The following is a 13,138-nucleotide window of genomic DNA, read 5'->3' as shown; positions in this document are numbered from 1 at the left end:
TGGGATCAACAATACAGCTCTTGATTTGTGAAAGGCTTTACAGTCCCAGTGATCCATTCAAATTAAAAATCAAATCCAAACAGTACTTCAACTTTACATTCACTTCACAATGGGCCAGAACTTTCTGGAAAAGGAACAACACATTTAAAACACAGATTGGCCAACATATTCAGGGGATTAAGAGATAAGGCAGGAGTTGCAAATAGCCAGAACCTGCTGTGTAATCACACTGCTGTTTATTTCACACAGACACCATCTTGCTCTTAGCCACCACCCCTCCCCCCGTCTCTCTTTTCTCTCTCTCCTAATACAATCTTTCTTTCCCTTTCCTTTTCCCTCTTTCTGTACCTGATCTGACTCCATTTCACCCTTCTCTGACATCCTCTATTTCTTTCTCAATCTCACAATTTAAGGAGATAACACCGTTGCTCCCATCCTTCGCTGAGACCCTGGATGTCCTCATGGCAACGTTAACAGCTCACGCTTCCAGCAAATTACAGCGCAAAACATTTTTGAGTTAAAGGATACAAGAGATAATCTAACTATTGGGTCAGAATGTCAAATGCCTCACCCCAGCAAGATTTAAGGTACATTATTTCTGGTCCAACACTTTCACCGCAGTCTCACAGGAATATCATCTAGTTCATGACTTTAAATTTTCTGTCAACTGAGAACCAAATTGTGGGTGATTGTTTCATGTGCTCACATCCACATGGAAGTGGTTTAAGAATGCTCAATATTATTTCACAGATGATTTGTAATTGTGGGCCTGGGAGGAGATTTACAACATGCTAACTCCTGCCCAGTTCCTTCAAATATCCTGCACCCCATTTTTTCCTGGGTCCCATCGGTGCCACCCAGTACTTCCCGCTCACTACACCCCTTCTTCCCCAACCCCACGCACTAACTGTGACTGAAAGCAGGGTGACACGCTCCCTGATCTCTTCCAAATCGTGCTTCATTGCAACATCTAAAACCCAGGGGATAATTCTCTCCAGCTCTTCGCACTGCTAAAAATTAGTGCCATGGGATTTCTTACATTCAGGTGAGGGGGAGCAACTGGTGGCAATTCAACATCTAAATCCAAAATGCAGTGCGTCCAACAATGAGCATTCCCTCAATATGCACTGAATTATTGATACACACTTTTTCAGGCCCAATCGACGAGTGTGCAATTCCCATTATGACCGCTAACTCTCGCGAGAGGACCATAATGGGATTTGCATCGGTGAGATCTCAGAATGAGATCTTCCCTGTCCCACACCGGTGACATGATCAGGTTCATGCACAGAAAGGGCGTCAGATTTCCACTAATTTAAATATTTTAAAATATAATTAAATGGCTTTACGCCATACCTGCCAGCCCCGTGTGTTGCTATCCCCTGGTGATGTGACGTGACACTGGCGCGAATCACTACAGGTGTTCGAAATTGAAAACGAGTCGTGATGATCACGCCAGGGTGCAGAGGTGCCTTTAAAGATGCCACTCCGAACTCTGTGTAGCCCAGCTTGCCATCTCTAGGAGACCCTGCCCCACCCTGCCAGATTGACAGTGCAAAACACACCCACCCGATTTTCTTCTGGAACAAAGTTAGAATATCTGGACAGAAAACCTGGCCATGTTCCTGGAGAGAAACATGGCAGCTTTCAGTCAGAACCTGAAACTTTGCCAACTTTTTGGAAAATTTCACCCGATGTGTGTGGAGTGGGACCTGAACCCCCAACATTCTGACTCAGAGGCAAACGTCTTTCTGCTGAGCCACAGCTGGCATCCCAACAGCTGCTGTTCTAGTGTGCAGCATCTCCATGCTCAACCTTGGTGTTGTTCTTAGCAGCTGGTTTCAGGCCATGGTTGCCAACGCTGGTTGGGCATATTTCCCGCATCTGCATTATTTTAATAGCCACGAATAGAAACTGTTCAAAGAACATTTATGAAAACACAATTTATTTGAATGCCCCTAATGTTTTTTCTCTTGGGTTTTGCTTTGAATGTCGATTAATGTTTAATTCCTGAAGACAACACTGGAGGGTTGGAAAGAGGCCAGCAGTTTCTGTGCCCTTGTTAAGAGGTCTGCTTATCTCCCTGATTGTTGCCATTAGCCAAAATTGGAAGAGGGATATGATGAAAGGACTCCTGCTCACTCCCTGATCCTAAACTTGACTCTTGCTCAGAAACAGACACAGATGAATACAAAACATTTTCGTCAGTGTAAACCCCGCTTTGGGCATTGACCAAAAGGAGCATTTGCAGTTGAAGCAATTTTATGGTGACTCTGTCTTACATCAATTCCTGGCAATCCACGGACGCCTTTTGCACCCTGTGGAACAAAAGAAAAAATGTTGTTGAACTTTTGTTTTGATGATCTCCCATTTAAATGAATGGGTGGAAAATCGCATATGTTCCATTGTGACCGTGTGTTCACTCTGTGCTCTTCACCCAGCTGATCCTTTGCACCTTAACATAGGTTCTGGTACAGAATCACAGGACAGCAGAGCATAGAAGAAGGTCATTCAGCCCATCATGCCTGTGCTAGCCCTTTGGTCGAGCAATCCACTTAATCCCATTCCTCTGCTTTCGTCCTATCGCCCTGTAAATTTCCCCCCCTTTTGAATGTCCTGTCCAGTACAACAGCTCCCTCCGCGCAGTATCTTTAGGTTCCACTTAGGTGACGTCCATGAACCTTCTCAACGGCAACTAAGGACGTGCACTAAAGGTTCTGGCCTAACCAGCGATGCCCACGACTTGTTAAATTATTTCTTTTTAAAAAATGAACCAAGGCGGAGGGAGACAAAGAAAGGCTATCCACACAGTGGGTGGGTAGATCCTGACTTGGTGCGATGGTTCAAAGAGCGACCAACTCATTTCACATCATTTTCGAAAATATAAACTGGAGAGGTGTAAGCGGGCAGCCAACGTGTTATCAACAATTTTACACTTGCGCACAAGTTCAAGATCCAACTCAGTGACTTATTGACCCCTGCTGTTCCCCTGCTGTTCCATCACCTGGGAGACACTGAAAAGGCAAAGGCCTTCGCTGTTTGGAGAAAGGGAAGGTCAAAGGCATGGTCACCTCAAGCCATTCTCTTTCTATCAATAGGCCACCATCAATAAGATTTAAAATCATTGAATCTGCTCACCTTCTTGCTTTGGGATGGCTCCTGGTAGGAGCCTGGAAAAGCGTGAAGTGGGAGGGCGATGCAGAACACTTCCCCCAACAAAGAACTCACAACAACTTCATGACTGATTTCAGGAGGAGAGTTTTCTTATTGCATTGTTATGTCCAAAGGAAGTGCAGTCAACTTACATCCTTTCCAGGTGGTCCACGCTTTCCATCAGCTCCTGGCTTTCCCTATAATGGAGTATCAGGTTCACTGTTTGAACAACCTTAAATAATGTGACTGGAAGTGCACTTTGACACACGATTCACTAAGATCAGGATACACTGAAGCATTCCAGTTATAAAAGGAGCCCAGCTACACAGGTGTGAAAAGTCAAGAACAAATAAACATTCCCAATGATGCCACCAGAGGCAGCAAACAACAGGGAGTTTTCTTTACGTTTCTTGACGTTCATCTGCTGGAAATCCAGGTTGGGAAAGCTTACTCAAATATTCCAGCCCCGATGCTAAACTGGGCAGTGCGTTTGCGATTTCCCAGTGGTGCTCGGCTGACTGTTGTCACTTGGTGCTCAGAAAACAAGCCCTCACGTTGCAACGTTTTTGTGCCTCACAGCAGGATTTGGCTGCTCTGGTTTCACAACACAAACAATACACTGTTCCCTGTGCTTCAGCTAGCTCACATTGCGGGGAGAACTGAAGGAAAAAGAACTTCATTTATGGAGCACCTTTCAGACCCTCAGGGCATCCCAGAGTGTTTTGCCGCCTGTGAAGTAATTCTGAAGTGAAGTCACTGTTGTAGGAATCAGGAATACCAATTGGCAAACAGCAGTGACAAGATCATCTTTATTTTTGACTGATATTGCTTAAGAGGTAAATATTGACAAGGACAACCCTGCTCTTATTTGAATCAGTGCTATGGGATATCTTACGCCCACCTGAGAGGGCAGATGGGGCCATGATTTAACGTCTCTTCCAAAATGTCTCTGACAGTGCAGCACTCCCTCAGTACTGATCTGGCATGTCAGCCTGGATTTTGTGCTCAAGTCTCCTTCCATAAAAAGATTGGCAAATACTCAAATGCGTAAGACCATGACCCGGAGTATGAAATGATCTTAGGTAGAACCAGGTCCACAGATCCTAAGGGAAAACAAATAGGGAAAGGAACAGTGGGATTTGCAATATAATTTATTTAAAATGTAAAAAAATAAAATAAAATAATGATCGTTGGTAAAACCTTTTATAATGTAATGGCGGCTACTTCCTAAGGAATGACCGGAACCCAGCAAATGATATGAAGGATGTAGTAAATTTTCAGCATTGTACTCACAGGAATGCCTGGAACACCAGGGAGTCCTGGATATCCAACAGCTCCAGGGTAACCCTTATGTCCGGTGAAGACCTGGAAGTAACATTAAAGCATGTATGAACCCCTGCAAGTTAGCATCTTTCCTTCCCATATTCATATTAAACAACCATACTTATGGTGTTGAACACACTTATCATGAAGATTTGCTTTATGCCAAATAATAATTTTTAATTAACTGGTTGGGAACATGAATTGTACCTTTTAAAAAAAATACTTATTGAAAACACAGATGAAAAGTGACTTGAACTCACAGCCAAGATGGCCACCTAATTTGTATTACTGTACCTTCCACATTCCAATCCCCATTGAGTAAAGATAATGGGCGGAATTTTCTGCTTCCCCAGCCACATGTTTCTCAGTTGCACACTGTTCACTGGCGGTGGGATTTCATCTTCCCGCCGGTTGTCAATGGGATTTCCCATTGTAGCCACCCAACACCGGCAGGAAATCTGCAGACGGGATACATTGCCAGCAAAGTGAATCCCAGCAACTGGAGAATTCGCGCCAGCATATCTGCAAAACCCATCAAAGACGATGGGCAGAATTTTCTGAAAATGTGAGAAAGTGTAGTTTCTGGCGAGAAAATTGGTGCAATTCCCACCGGCCCTGGCGGCATGTCCAGTCTGCCATTTTCAGGCTCTTCGAAAATGTATTTTCCCCGCGTGAAAAATGCTGTACCTGAGGCGCAAAGAGTCTGATTTGCCCACCCCTGGGGGTCATCTGGGCAGTTCAATGTAGCGGGTGCTGCATTTAAATTGTTCCACAGCACTTGCTCTCATTCAGGAAGATGGCTGCTGGGAAATAAGCTATAAGAATTATGGAGGGTCCCTCAGCAGGATGGCGTGCAGGAGAGGTGGGCTACAATATATGCTCGGCCTGGCACTCCTCATCAGAACCTCTCCTTGCTTATGTGTCAGCACATGCCAGGTGTCATCGACAGTTAGAGGTCTGCTGTATCCCAGGGCTTGGCTGTGCTCCAGCCAAATACCATGCCCTCAGCTACTGGAGATACCAGGAGTCGGGAATACCAGGAGCGGTTGTCAGTGACACTCCTACGACTACAAGGCCAAATGGAGGAGTCCCAAAGCTTTCTGTTGCAGATGTTGCCGGCAATGTGTGGTACCCAAGCCAACACTGCAAGGGTGGTGTCCGCAGTGGAAAGCCTGGGCCAAGAGGTCAGGTCGATGACGGGAGAAATCCGAAGCATGGCTTAGTCCCCGAGAGCCATGGCTGAGGGCTTCATCTGCATGGTGCAGACAATGGCGGGCCTCCAGGACAGGCAGTGGCAGATAACACGGAGGCTTCTGGAGCTCACTCCAGCTGCCCTTCCATCCTGTGGAGTAACGCAGGGGCCCACAAGCACCCGGAGCGAGGAGGATCTGCAGGAGCATAGCCTGTGTTCTGCCACCGAGGAGACTCTGGGAGTGACCACCCAATCTGAATCCCCCTTCCTGAGGCCAACGAAATCCAGGTGCAGCGGGAGGAAGAACAGGGTGACACAGCAACACCAGTGCCACTGAAAAGCAGGCCGGGGCCTTCCTGATCCCCATCCTCCAATAGACACCCACCTAGGGAATCTCTGGCAACAGAATGTGGGAGGCAGCAGGTCACCTCCACCTCTGATGTGCATCGTAGGAACACACCCAGACGTAGTGGAGGGTTTATAAGTGTAAGGAATTTTAGGGGAACAGCGTGGATATGGGTGAAATTAGGCACAGGAAGTTGGGGGTCATTAGCCCTTGTAACATCTGCGCATGTCACTGAATTAAATATTGGACTGAATTCTCTGGTTCGCGATGCCGGAAATGCAAATCACGATAAGGCTGGGAATCGCGGGTAATCCAATTCCGACCCCATGCTCCGGTCCCTCGCTGGGGGTGATATCGTTGTCTGCGTCCCGCGCCGGCTGATCCATGCAAAAATGCCATTTACATGGATTTGAATATCATTAGCGTCCGAGACACATTATGCTTCACCCTTCTGTGATGCTCCACCCCTCTTAGGTGGAGGTATTGCAGGTGCAAATTAGTGCAAGTCTTGACAAGCGGGGACTGGGTTCCATGGCGTGGGAGGCTAAAAAAATATTGAAAACCTGCCCGAAAATTGTCGGGCTTGCTGGGGCATGGTTGCCCAAGCCAGATGCAATAGTGGGGAGTGACTTGATGCCAGGTCCATGGACACGGGTTGTCCCCCTCAGGATCGGGATGGCCTGGCTCAGACCACCATTGCTGCAGTCTATCTTTTAAACTTACCCCTTTGGTACTACCTACAGGCTCCTGGCTGCTCACACTGCTGAGTGCTGTCTGTGTACTTTGAATGCCCAGGGAACCTCTGGTCATCCGGGAGACAACCCAGGCCACCCCTCTGGACACCCCAGCTGTTGCATCAAGGGGATGAGCGTGACCAATCAGGGGTCCGCCAGTGTTGGCACTCCTCAGAATCGCTGTCAAACTGCAGAGGAAGCAGATCAGGAGAGATCACCCCAACCAAAGGACACCTGCACCATGGCCTTTGGAACCCCTCTGCCTGGCCCTCTCTGGTTCTCTGTCTCACTGAGGCGGAGGCTTCATCAGTGACCCTCACCCCTCAGGATCACCAGCTGTTTCCTGCTACCGAGACTGGCAGCGCTGACTGGTCCTGGCACCGTCCCACAGGCAGTGTTCAGGAGGGCAGCCAAGGGTCTGCGGGCCACCCTGGTGAGGAGGGTGTCCCTCCACTGGCACGGAGCGGCGGGTCCACCTTGGACTCCCGAACCTGGGGGGAGGGGGGGCAAGTCTTCTGTGAGCCATCTTTGTGGCTGCAGTGAGTGTGTGGTAAGTGGAGCGCTTAAAAAACAGCTCCAGCTGTCAGGCTCTTTAGCGCTAACTCTGACCTCAACAGTTACAACGCCCACTGAGTGGGGAATTGCTTTGAATTTGCACCGGTAGAGGGCTGGCCAATTTGCATGCCTGACTCGCTTTCTGAGTAGCGCCCCCAATGGGAACGTGAATCACATGCTGTTCAGTCCTGGCGGGAACACTTAGGGCGTGATCTGCTCGAATGGGAACAGAGTCCCATAGCACGCGATTAGCTGGGTGTTTCCCGGTGCTCGGAGTGCCGGGAAACACCACATTAGTGAACGACCATTTGGGTAGATGGTACAAGTGCCACTTTCCTCAGTACTGATGCCAGTGGCCCATGAATTAGAACTCACTTCTCCCTTACCAGTCGTTGAGCCACGCTTTCCTTTCTCCAATCATTCTTTTCCTATGACAATTTGTACGTGGCTCTGTTAATAATCTGGAAATGAGGACCTTTAAGGTTCTGCTTCTTAATCTGGTGCCTTGCTCCTCATACTGACTATGCAGTGCCTCCTTCTTTGTCCTTCCAATGTCTTTGATACTTACATGGACCATGACCACAAGATCCTCTCCCTTGCATTTAAAGTTCCTCTCCCACCCTGAGCAGATGTCCTGAACCATGGTACCGGGCAGCCAACTAGACCTCGCTCCTTGCTAGAGAGAACAGTTGATTGCATTGTTTCTGTAGTTTCTTTCCTGCCACAGTAGGAACCTAAAATATATATCTGGAAGGGTGTGAGGCTGATTCCACAATGCGATGCTCTCAAAAGGCAGCAATCAGAGATTGAACTTTGGTGATTGTTCCTGATTTGCAGACTCATAGATAGATAGAACATTACAGCGCAGTACAGGCCCTTCAGCCCTCGATGTTGCGCCGACCTGTGAAACCGCTCTAAAGCCCATTTACACTATTCGCTTATCGTCCATATGTCTATCCAATGACCATTTGAATACCCTTAGTGTTGGCGTGTCCACTACTGTTGCAGGCAGGGCATTCCACACCCTTACTACTCTCTGAGTAAAGAACCTACCTCTGACGTCTGTCATATCTATCTCCCCTCAATTTAAAGCTATGTCCCCTCGTGCTAGACATCACCATCCGAGGAAAAAGGCTCTCACTGTCCACCCTATCCAATCCTCTGATCATCTTGTATGCCTCAATTAAGTCACCTCTTAACCTTCTTCTCTCTAACGAAAACAGCCTCAAGTCCCTCAGCCTTTCCTCATAAGATCTTCCCTCCATACCAGGCAACATTCTGGTAAATCTCCTCTGCACCCTTTCCAATGCTGCCACATCCTTCCTATAATGCGGTGACCAGAATTGCACGCAATACTCCAAATGCGGCCGCACCAGAGTCATGGGCTGGGCGAGCAAGATTGCAAAGCCCCTCTTTTGAGACATGCTCTTAACCGAGAGTTTCACAGTAACATTAGAGCATGTTACAGTGAGCTAACTACAATGAGGAAGATTTCCAATCTACATGGTTGAAGGTCCATACTCTCAGAATTGATGGAATGGGTTGAGCTGGAATGTGTTGCATGAAAACTGAGCAGATGGTGGCATGTTTGAGAAGATATGAATAAATGGCCAGCTCAGGCAGCTAGCGGCATTGGCAAAGGGATCTTTCTGCACTTTTAACCAACCTGGATACAATGATAGAATGACAGAACCTGAGCTATCTTGAGGCCATCAACCTTGAAACCGGGTCTAAGTGTGGTAGAAAACCTGGTATTCCACCAAAGCTTTTACTGGAAATGGGATTCAGAATATTGAAGATTCAGATACGTGTCTCATCTGTTCAGATCAATAGTATATATGGGGGAGGAGTAATACAGCAGCTTGTATTTTACCTTCAGCAAGTTTATTCAACATACAGCTCAGTAGAGTTACAAACTCCTGTTGGTCCCCCCACTGTTCCAGCTGTATCCGTTTACTCTTTTGGAGGTTCAGCCAATGATCATCACCTGTCTTTGACAATACAATTAGCTTAATAATGCAATTGTCAAAGCATGCAATTACTGAAACGTTAACATTGTTCAGGAGTGAAAAATCAGAAAATCTTGGAATAAATTTGGGTTTTTTTCTGAACAAAACAGTCTGTATCAACCCTGGCCTGGTCTCAGTTGGGTGTGACTGTCTCCCAATTACAAAATCCAATACAAAGATCCTCTCCCCTCCCCGGTACACACTGAAGTGTTACAGGAACTTACGTTCTTCCCAGCTTCACCTTTCCTTCCAGGCTCACCCTAATCACACAATTAAAAACAATAAAAAGTTAGATTTTTCAGAAATTGCTTAACACTTGAACTTGTGTGGATAAATGTCAACCATTTACCTTGTACCAACCTCTTCTCTTTTAACTCTGGAGAATGCTCAAAGTCTTCTCCAGACTTCCATGCCTGGGAGGGTCTTCTTTTCCCTCCCTGACACTTTTCTAGGCAGGGCACGAGAAAAAGCTACTCGTCAATCATAGCTCTCCCACCTCTGAGTCCACAGGTTACATGTTCAAGTCCCACTCCAGGTACTTGAGCACACAATCTAGGTTTGCCCTTCAGTGCAGTACTGAGGGAGTCCTTCATGATCGGGGATGCTGTCTTTCATTTGAGATGTTAAACCAAGGCCCCATCTGCCCTCTCATGTGGATGTAAAATATCCCATGGCACTCAAGAGCAGGGACTTTGTGATGTGTCCAATATCGATCCACTGACCAACATTAGATGGTCAATGCTGTTGTGGGATATTGTTGGGCACAAATTGGCTGCCATGTTTCCTAAATTGCAACAGTACCAACATTTTCAAAGTACTTCATTTTCTGTAATGTGCTTCGGAGTATCCTGAGATTGTGAAAGACACTATACAATGCAATTTGTCTTCCTTTAGGAGGAACATTGTTAAATAATCATTTAATTTCTTGTAATTATATCACAGCTAAAAATGAAGTCCTATCCCCTGCAAAACACTCCTCTGTATCTTCTCACTCGTTGGATCCCATGTCTTAATGTTCTCCATTTCACTCAAATCCGGATGTATTCACTACAGATTCTGGTGGAATGAAGGTCATCAGAAAGCACGGAGAGGAAACCTTGTTTACTCTTCACCTCTGAAAACGTGTTTGTTGTATAATCTCCTTGACATTTTTCGTACTTTCCTTCCCACCCACCATTAATTTCTACTGCATCTTTAGTCCAAGTGGGGGCAGAGGGCGTTCTCACAGTTCAAAGGGTCCATAAAGGGTACAAAAGCTTTCCATACCGAGCATACACTGGGACAGAACAAAAGTGCGCTTTGCGCAGCTTTAAAATCAATGGATGAAAAACTGCACACAATGTATGTCCAATTTCTCATTGTGCATGAGCAAGGTAATACCAGCCATATTGGAAAATCAACCCCATATTCATCAGTGGCTGAGCTATAAGGAGGAGGAAGGTGCACAGACCATCCCTGCCCCATAATAATTGATGTGGAGATGCTGGTGTTGGACTGGGGTGAGCACAGTACGAAGTCTTACAACACCAGGTTAAAGTCCAACAGGGGAAGTACTGGACGACGAAGGGTATTCTATCGGTTGTGTCCCATGTTTGTCTTCTGAGGAGGTCGGTGCGGTTTTTTGCTGTGGCGTAAAGATTTAATCACCTGCTAATGGTCGCATTCCAAGCATTGTTTGGCATCTTTGAATTTGTCTATATATATGTTTCTGGAACATACCTCTTCATTCACCTGAGGAAGGAGCAGCGCTCCGAAAGCTAGTGACATCGAAACAAACCTGTTGGACTTTAACCTGGGGCGTCATTCAACGACCCCCCGCCGGGTCGGAGAATGGCCGTTGGCCGCCGTGAATCCCGCCCCCGCCGAAGTCTCCGGTACCGGAGATTGGGCGGGGGTGGGAATCGGGCCGCGCCGGTTGGCGGGACCCCCGCTGGATTCTCCGGCCCGGATGGGCCGAAGTCCCGCCCAGAAATTGCCTGTCCCGCCGTGTAAATCAAACCTGGTATTTACCGGCGGGACCAGGCGGTGTAGGCGGGCTCCGGGGTCCTGGGGGGGGTGCGGGGCGATCTGACCCCGGGGGGTGCCCCCACGGTGGCCTGGCCCGCGATCGGGGCCCACCGATCCGCGGGCGGGCCTGTGCCGTGGGGGCACTCTTTCCCTTCCGCCTCCGCCACGGCCTCCACCATGGCGGAGGCGGAAGAGACTCTCCCCACTGCGCATGCGCGGGAAACTGACAGCGGCCGCTGACGCTCCCGCGCATGCGCCGGGAAACTGACAGCGGCCGCTGACGATCCCGCGCATGCGCCGCATTTCCGCGCCAGCTGGCGGGTCAACAAACGCCATTTCCGCCAGCTGGCGGGGCGGAAATCCCTCCGGCGTCGGCCTAGCCCCTCAATGTTGGGGCTAGGCCGCCAAAGATGCGGAGCATTCTGCACCTTTGGGCCGGCGCGATGCCCATCTGATTGGCGCCGTCTTTGGCGCCAGTCGGCGGACATCCCGCCGTTGGGGGAGAATTTCGCCCCTGGTGTTGTAAGACTTCGTACCATAATAATTGAATTAGGGCAGCAGATGGGGAGCAGTCAATGCCCTCAGTATATTGGTGCTAAGGAGAGGAAGGTCAGTCAGAGTTCTCCCTCTTGTCACTACTTAGTGACTGAGTACTGCAGGGTGGGGGCCGGGTCTCAGCTGTGACAGCACCAACCACCCTCTCCCACACTGGGTCAAGTAAAATACCCTCATTATCAGGGGTCAGACATCAATAATGGCTATTTGGGAGAGCAGAGGACAAACATCCATTGGGATTGCTTTCCTCAGCACAGAGAAGACTCAGGAGGAGATTTAATAATAAAGTTCATAATTCTGAGAAATTTTGATTTAGGAAGAAACTGTTTTCACTGGCAGAAAAGTTGGGAGCCAAAAGACACACATTTAAGATAATGGACAAAAGAATCCGAGAGGAGATAAGGAGGTTTTCTTTATGCAGTGAGTTGTTTTTGAAATGTGAGGACCAAATGGCATAGATCTGGTAGGCTGGGTGGCCTTCCTCTGTGCCGCTCAACAAGGTGTCAGAAGATTGTTGGTTAGAATTTGAGTGGGGATTTAGTGAGCTGCATGACATAGACATGGGTCTCTGGACAAAAAACATATTTTCATACATCAGATAAGACTTGAAACTTACCCTCTCTCCTTTCACACTTCCAGTCTTTACATCACCATGCTGGAAAACAAATAAATTCAGATCAGAATGAGTTTCAGTGACTCTACGCTCAACAATTCTTCTCTAAGAGTTCCGATGAAAGGTCATCGACCTGAAACTTTGGGTGCAATTTAACTGCCTCATCGCCCTCGGATTGGTGTATTAGCAACGCTCGAAGCGGCACGCCAGATTTAACAGAGTCTCGCGAGACTTTGCGATCTGGATCACGCCCTGGTCTCCACAAATGTGGATCAGTCGTAATGGCACCTGGGGGCTCTCCCAGGACATTGGAGACCCCCGGGTGGTCGAGGACAGGGCAGGGCACCCTGGCGCTCCATCTGGTACCTGGACACTTTGGCATTGCCAGGGCACCTCGGCAGCTTCGTCAGGCTGGCAGGTGCACTGCCAGGGTAGCAGTGCCATGGTGCCTGGGTGCCAGGTTGGCACTGCAGAGATCGGGGGGGGGCCTAACAGGAGGTGGAGGGTGAGGGGGTGTGTCCGGGGGCCTCCCCGAGGTAGGGGGTAGGTCAAAAATGGGGGGGGGGGGTGGTTGAAAGGGTGGGGGGAGATTGGGTCAATCTTCCAAAATGGTGGCCCGATCTGCAAGGAATCTTTTCTGCTGGACTCTCC

General features: G+C 48.2%; 1 protein-coding gene across 1 annotated transcript in view; it reads right to left on the bottom strand.

Moving 5' to 3' along the window:
• col7a1l (collagen type VII alpha 1-like) overlaps nucleotides 1–13,138 on the bottom strand; it is a 435,910-nt gene that overhangs the window by 182,883 nt on the left and 239,889 nt on the right. Inside the window, exons 56-60 of the mRNA XM_072470919.1 lie at nucleotides 12,491–12,529; nucleotides 9,537–9,572; nucleotides 4,447–4,518; nucleotides 3,306–3,350; nucleotides 2,283–2,318 (exon numbers count right to left, since the gene is read on the bottom strand). Coding sequence (XP_072327020.1) covers nucleotides 2,283–2,318; nucleotides 3,306–3,350; nucleotides 4,447–4,518; nucleotides 9,537–9,572; nucleotides 12,491–12,529 — 228 coding nt within the window. The remainder of the gene's footprint in view (nucleotides 1–2,282; nucleotides 2,319–3,305; nucleotides 3,351–4,446; nucleotides 4,519–9,536; nucleotides 9,573–12,490; nucleotides 12,530–13,138) is intronic.

The sequence above is a fragment of the Scyliorhinus torazame genome, chromosome 13 (genome assembly GCF_047496885.1).
Source record: "Scyliorhinus torazame isolate Kashiwa2021f chromosome 13, sScyTor2.1, whole genome shotgun sequence".
NCBI lineage: Eukaryota > Metazoa > Chordata > Chondrichthyes > Carcharhiniformes > Scyliorhinidae > Scyliorhinus > Scyliorhinus torazame.
This window is presented reverse-complemented; position numbering and strand designations above follow the sequence as displayed.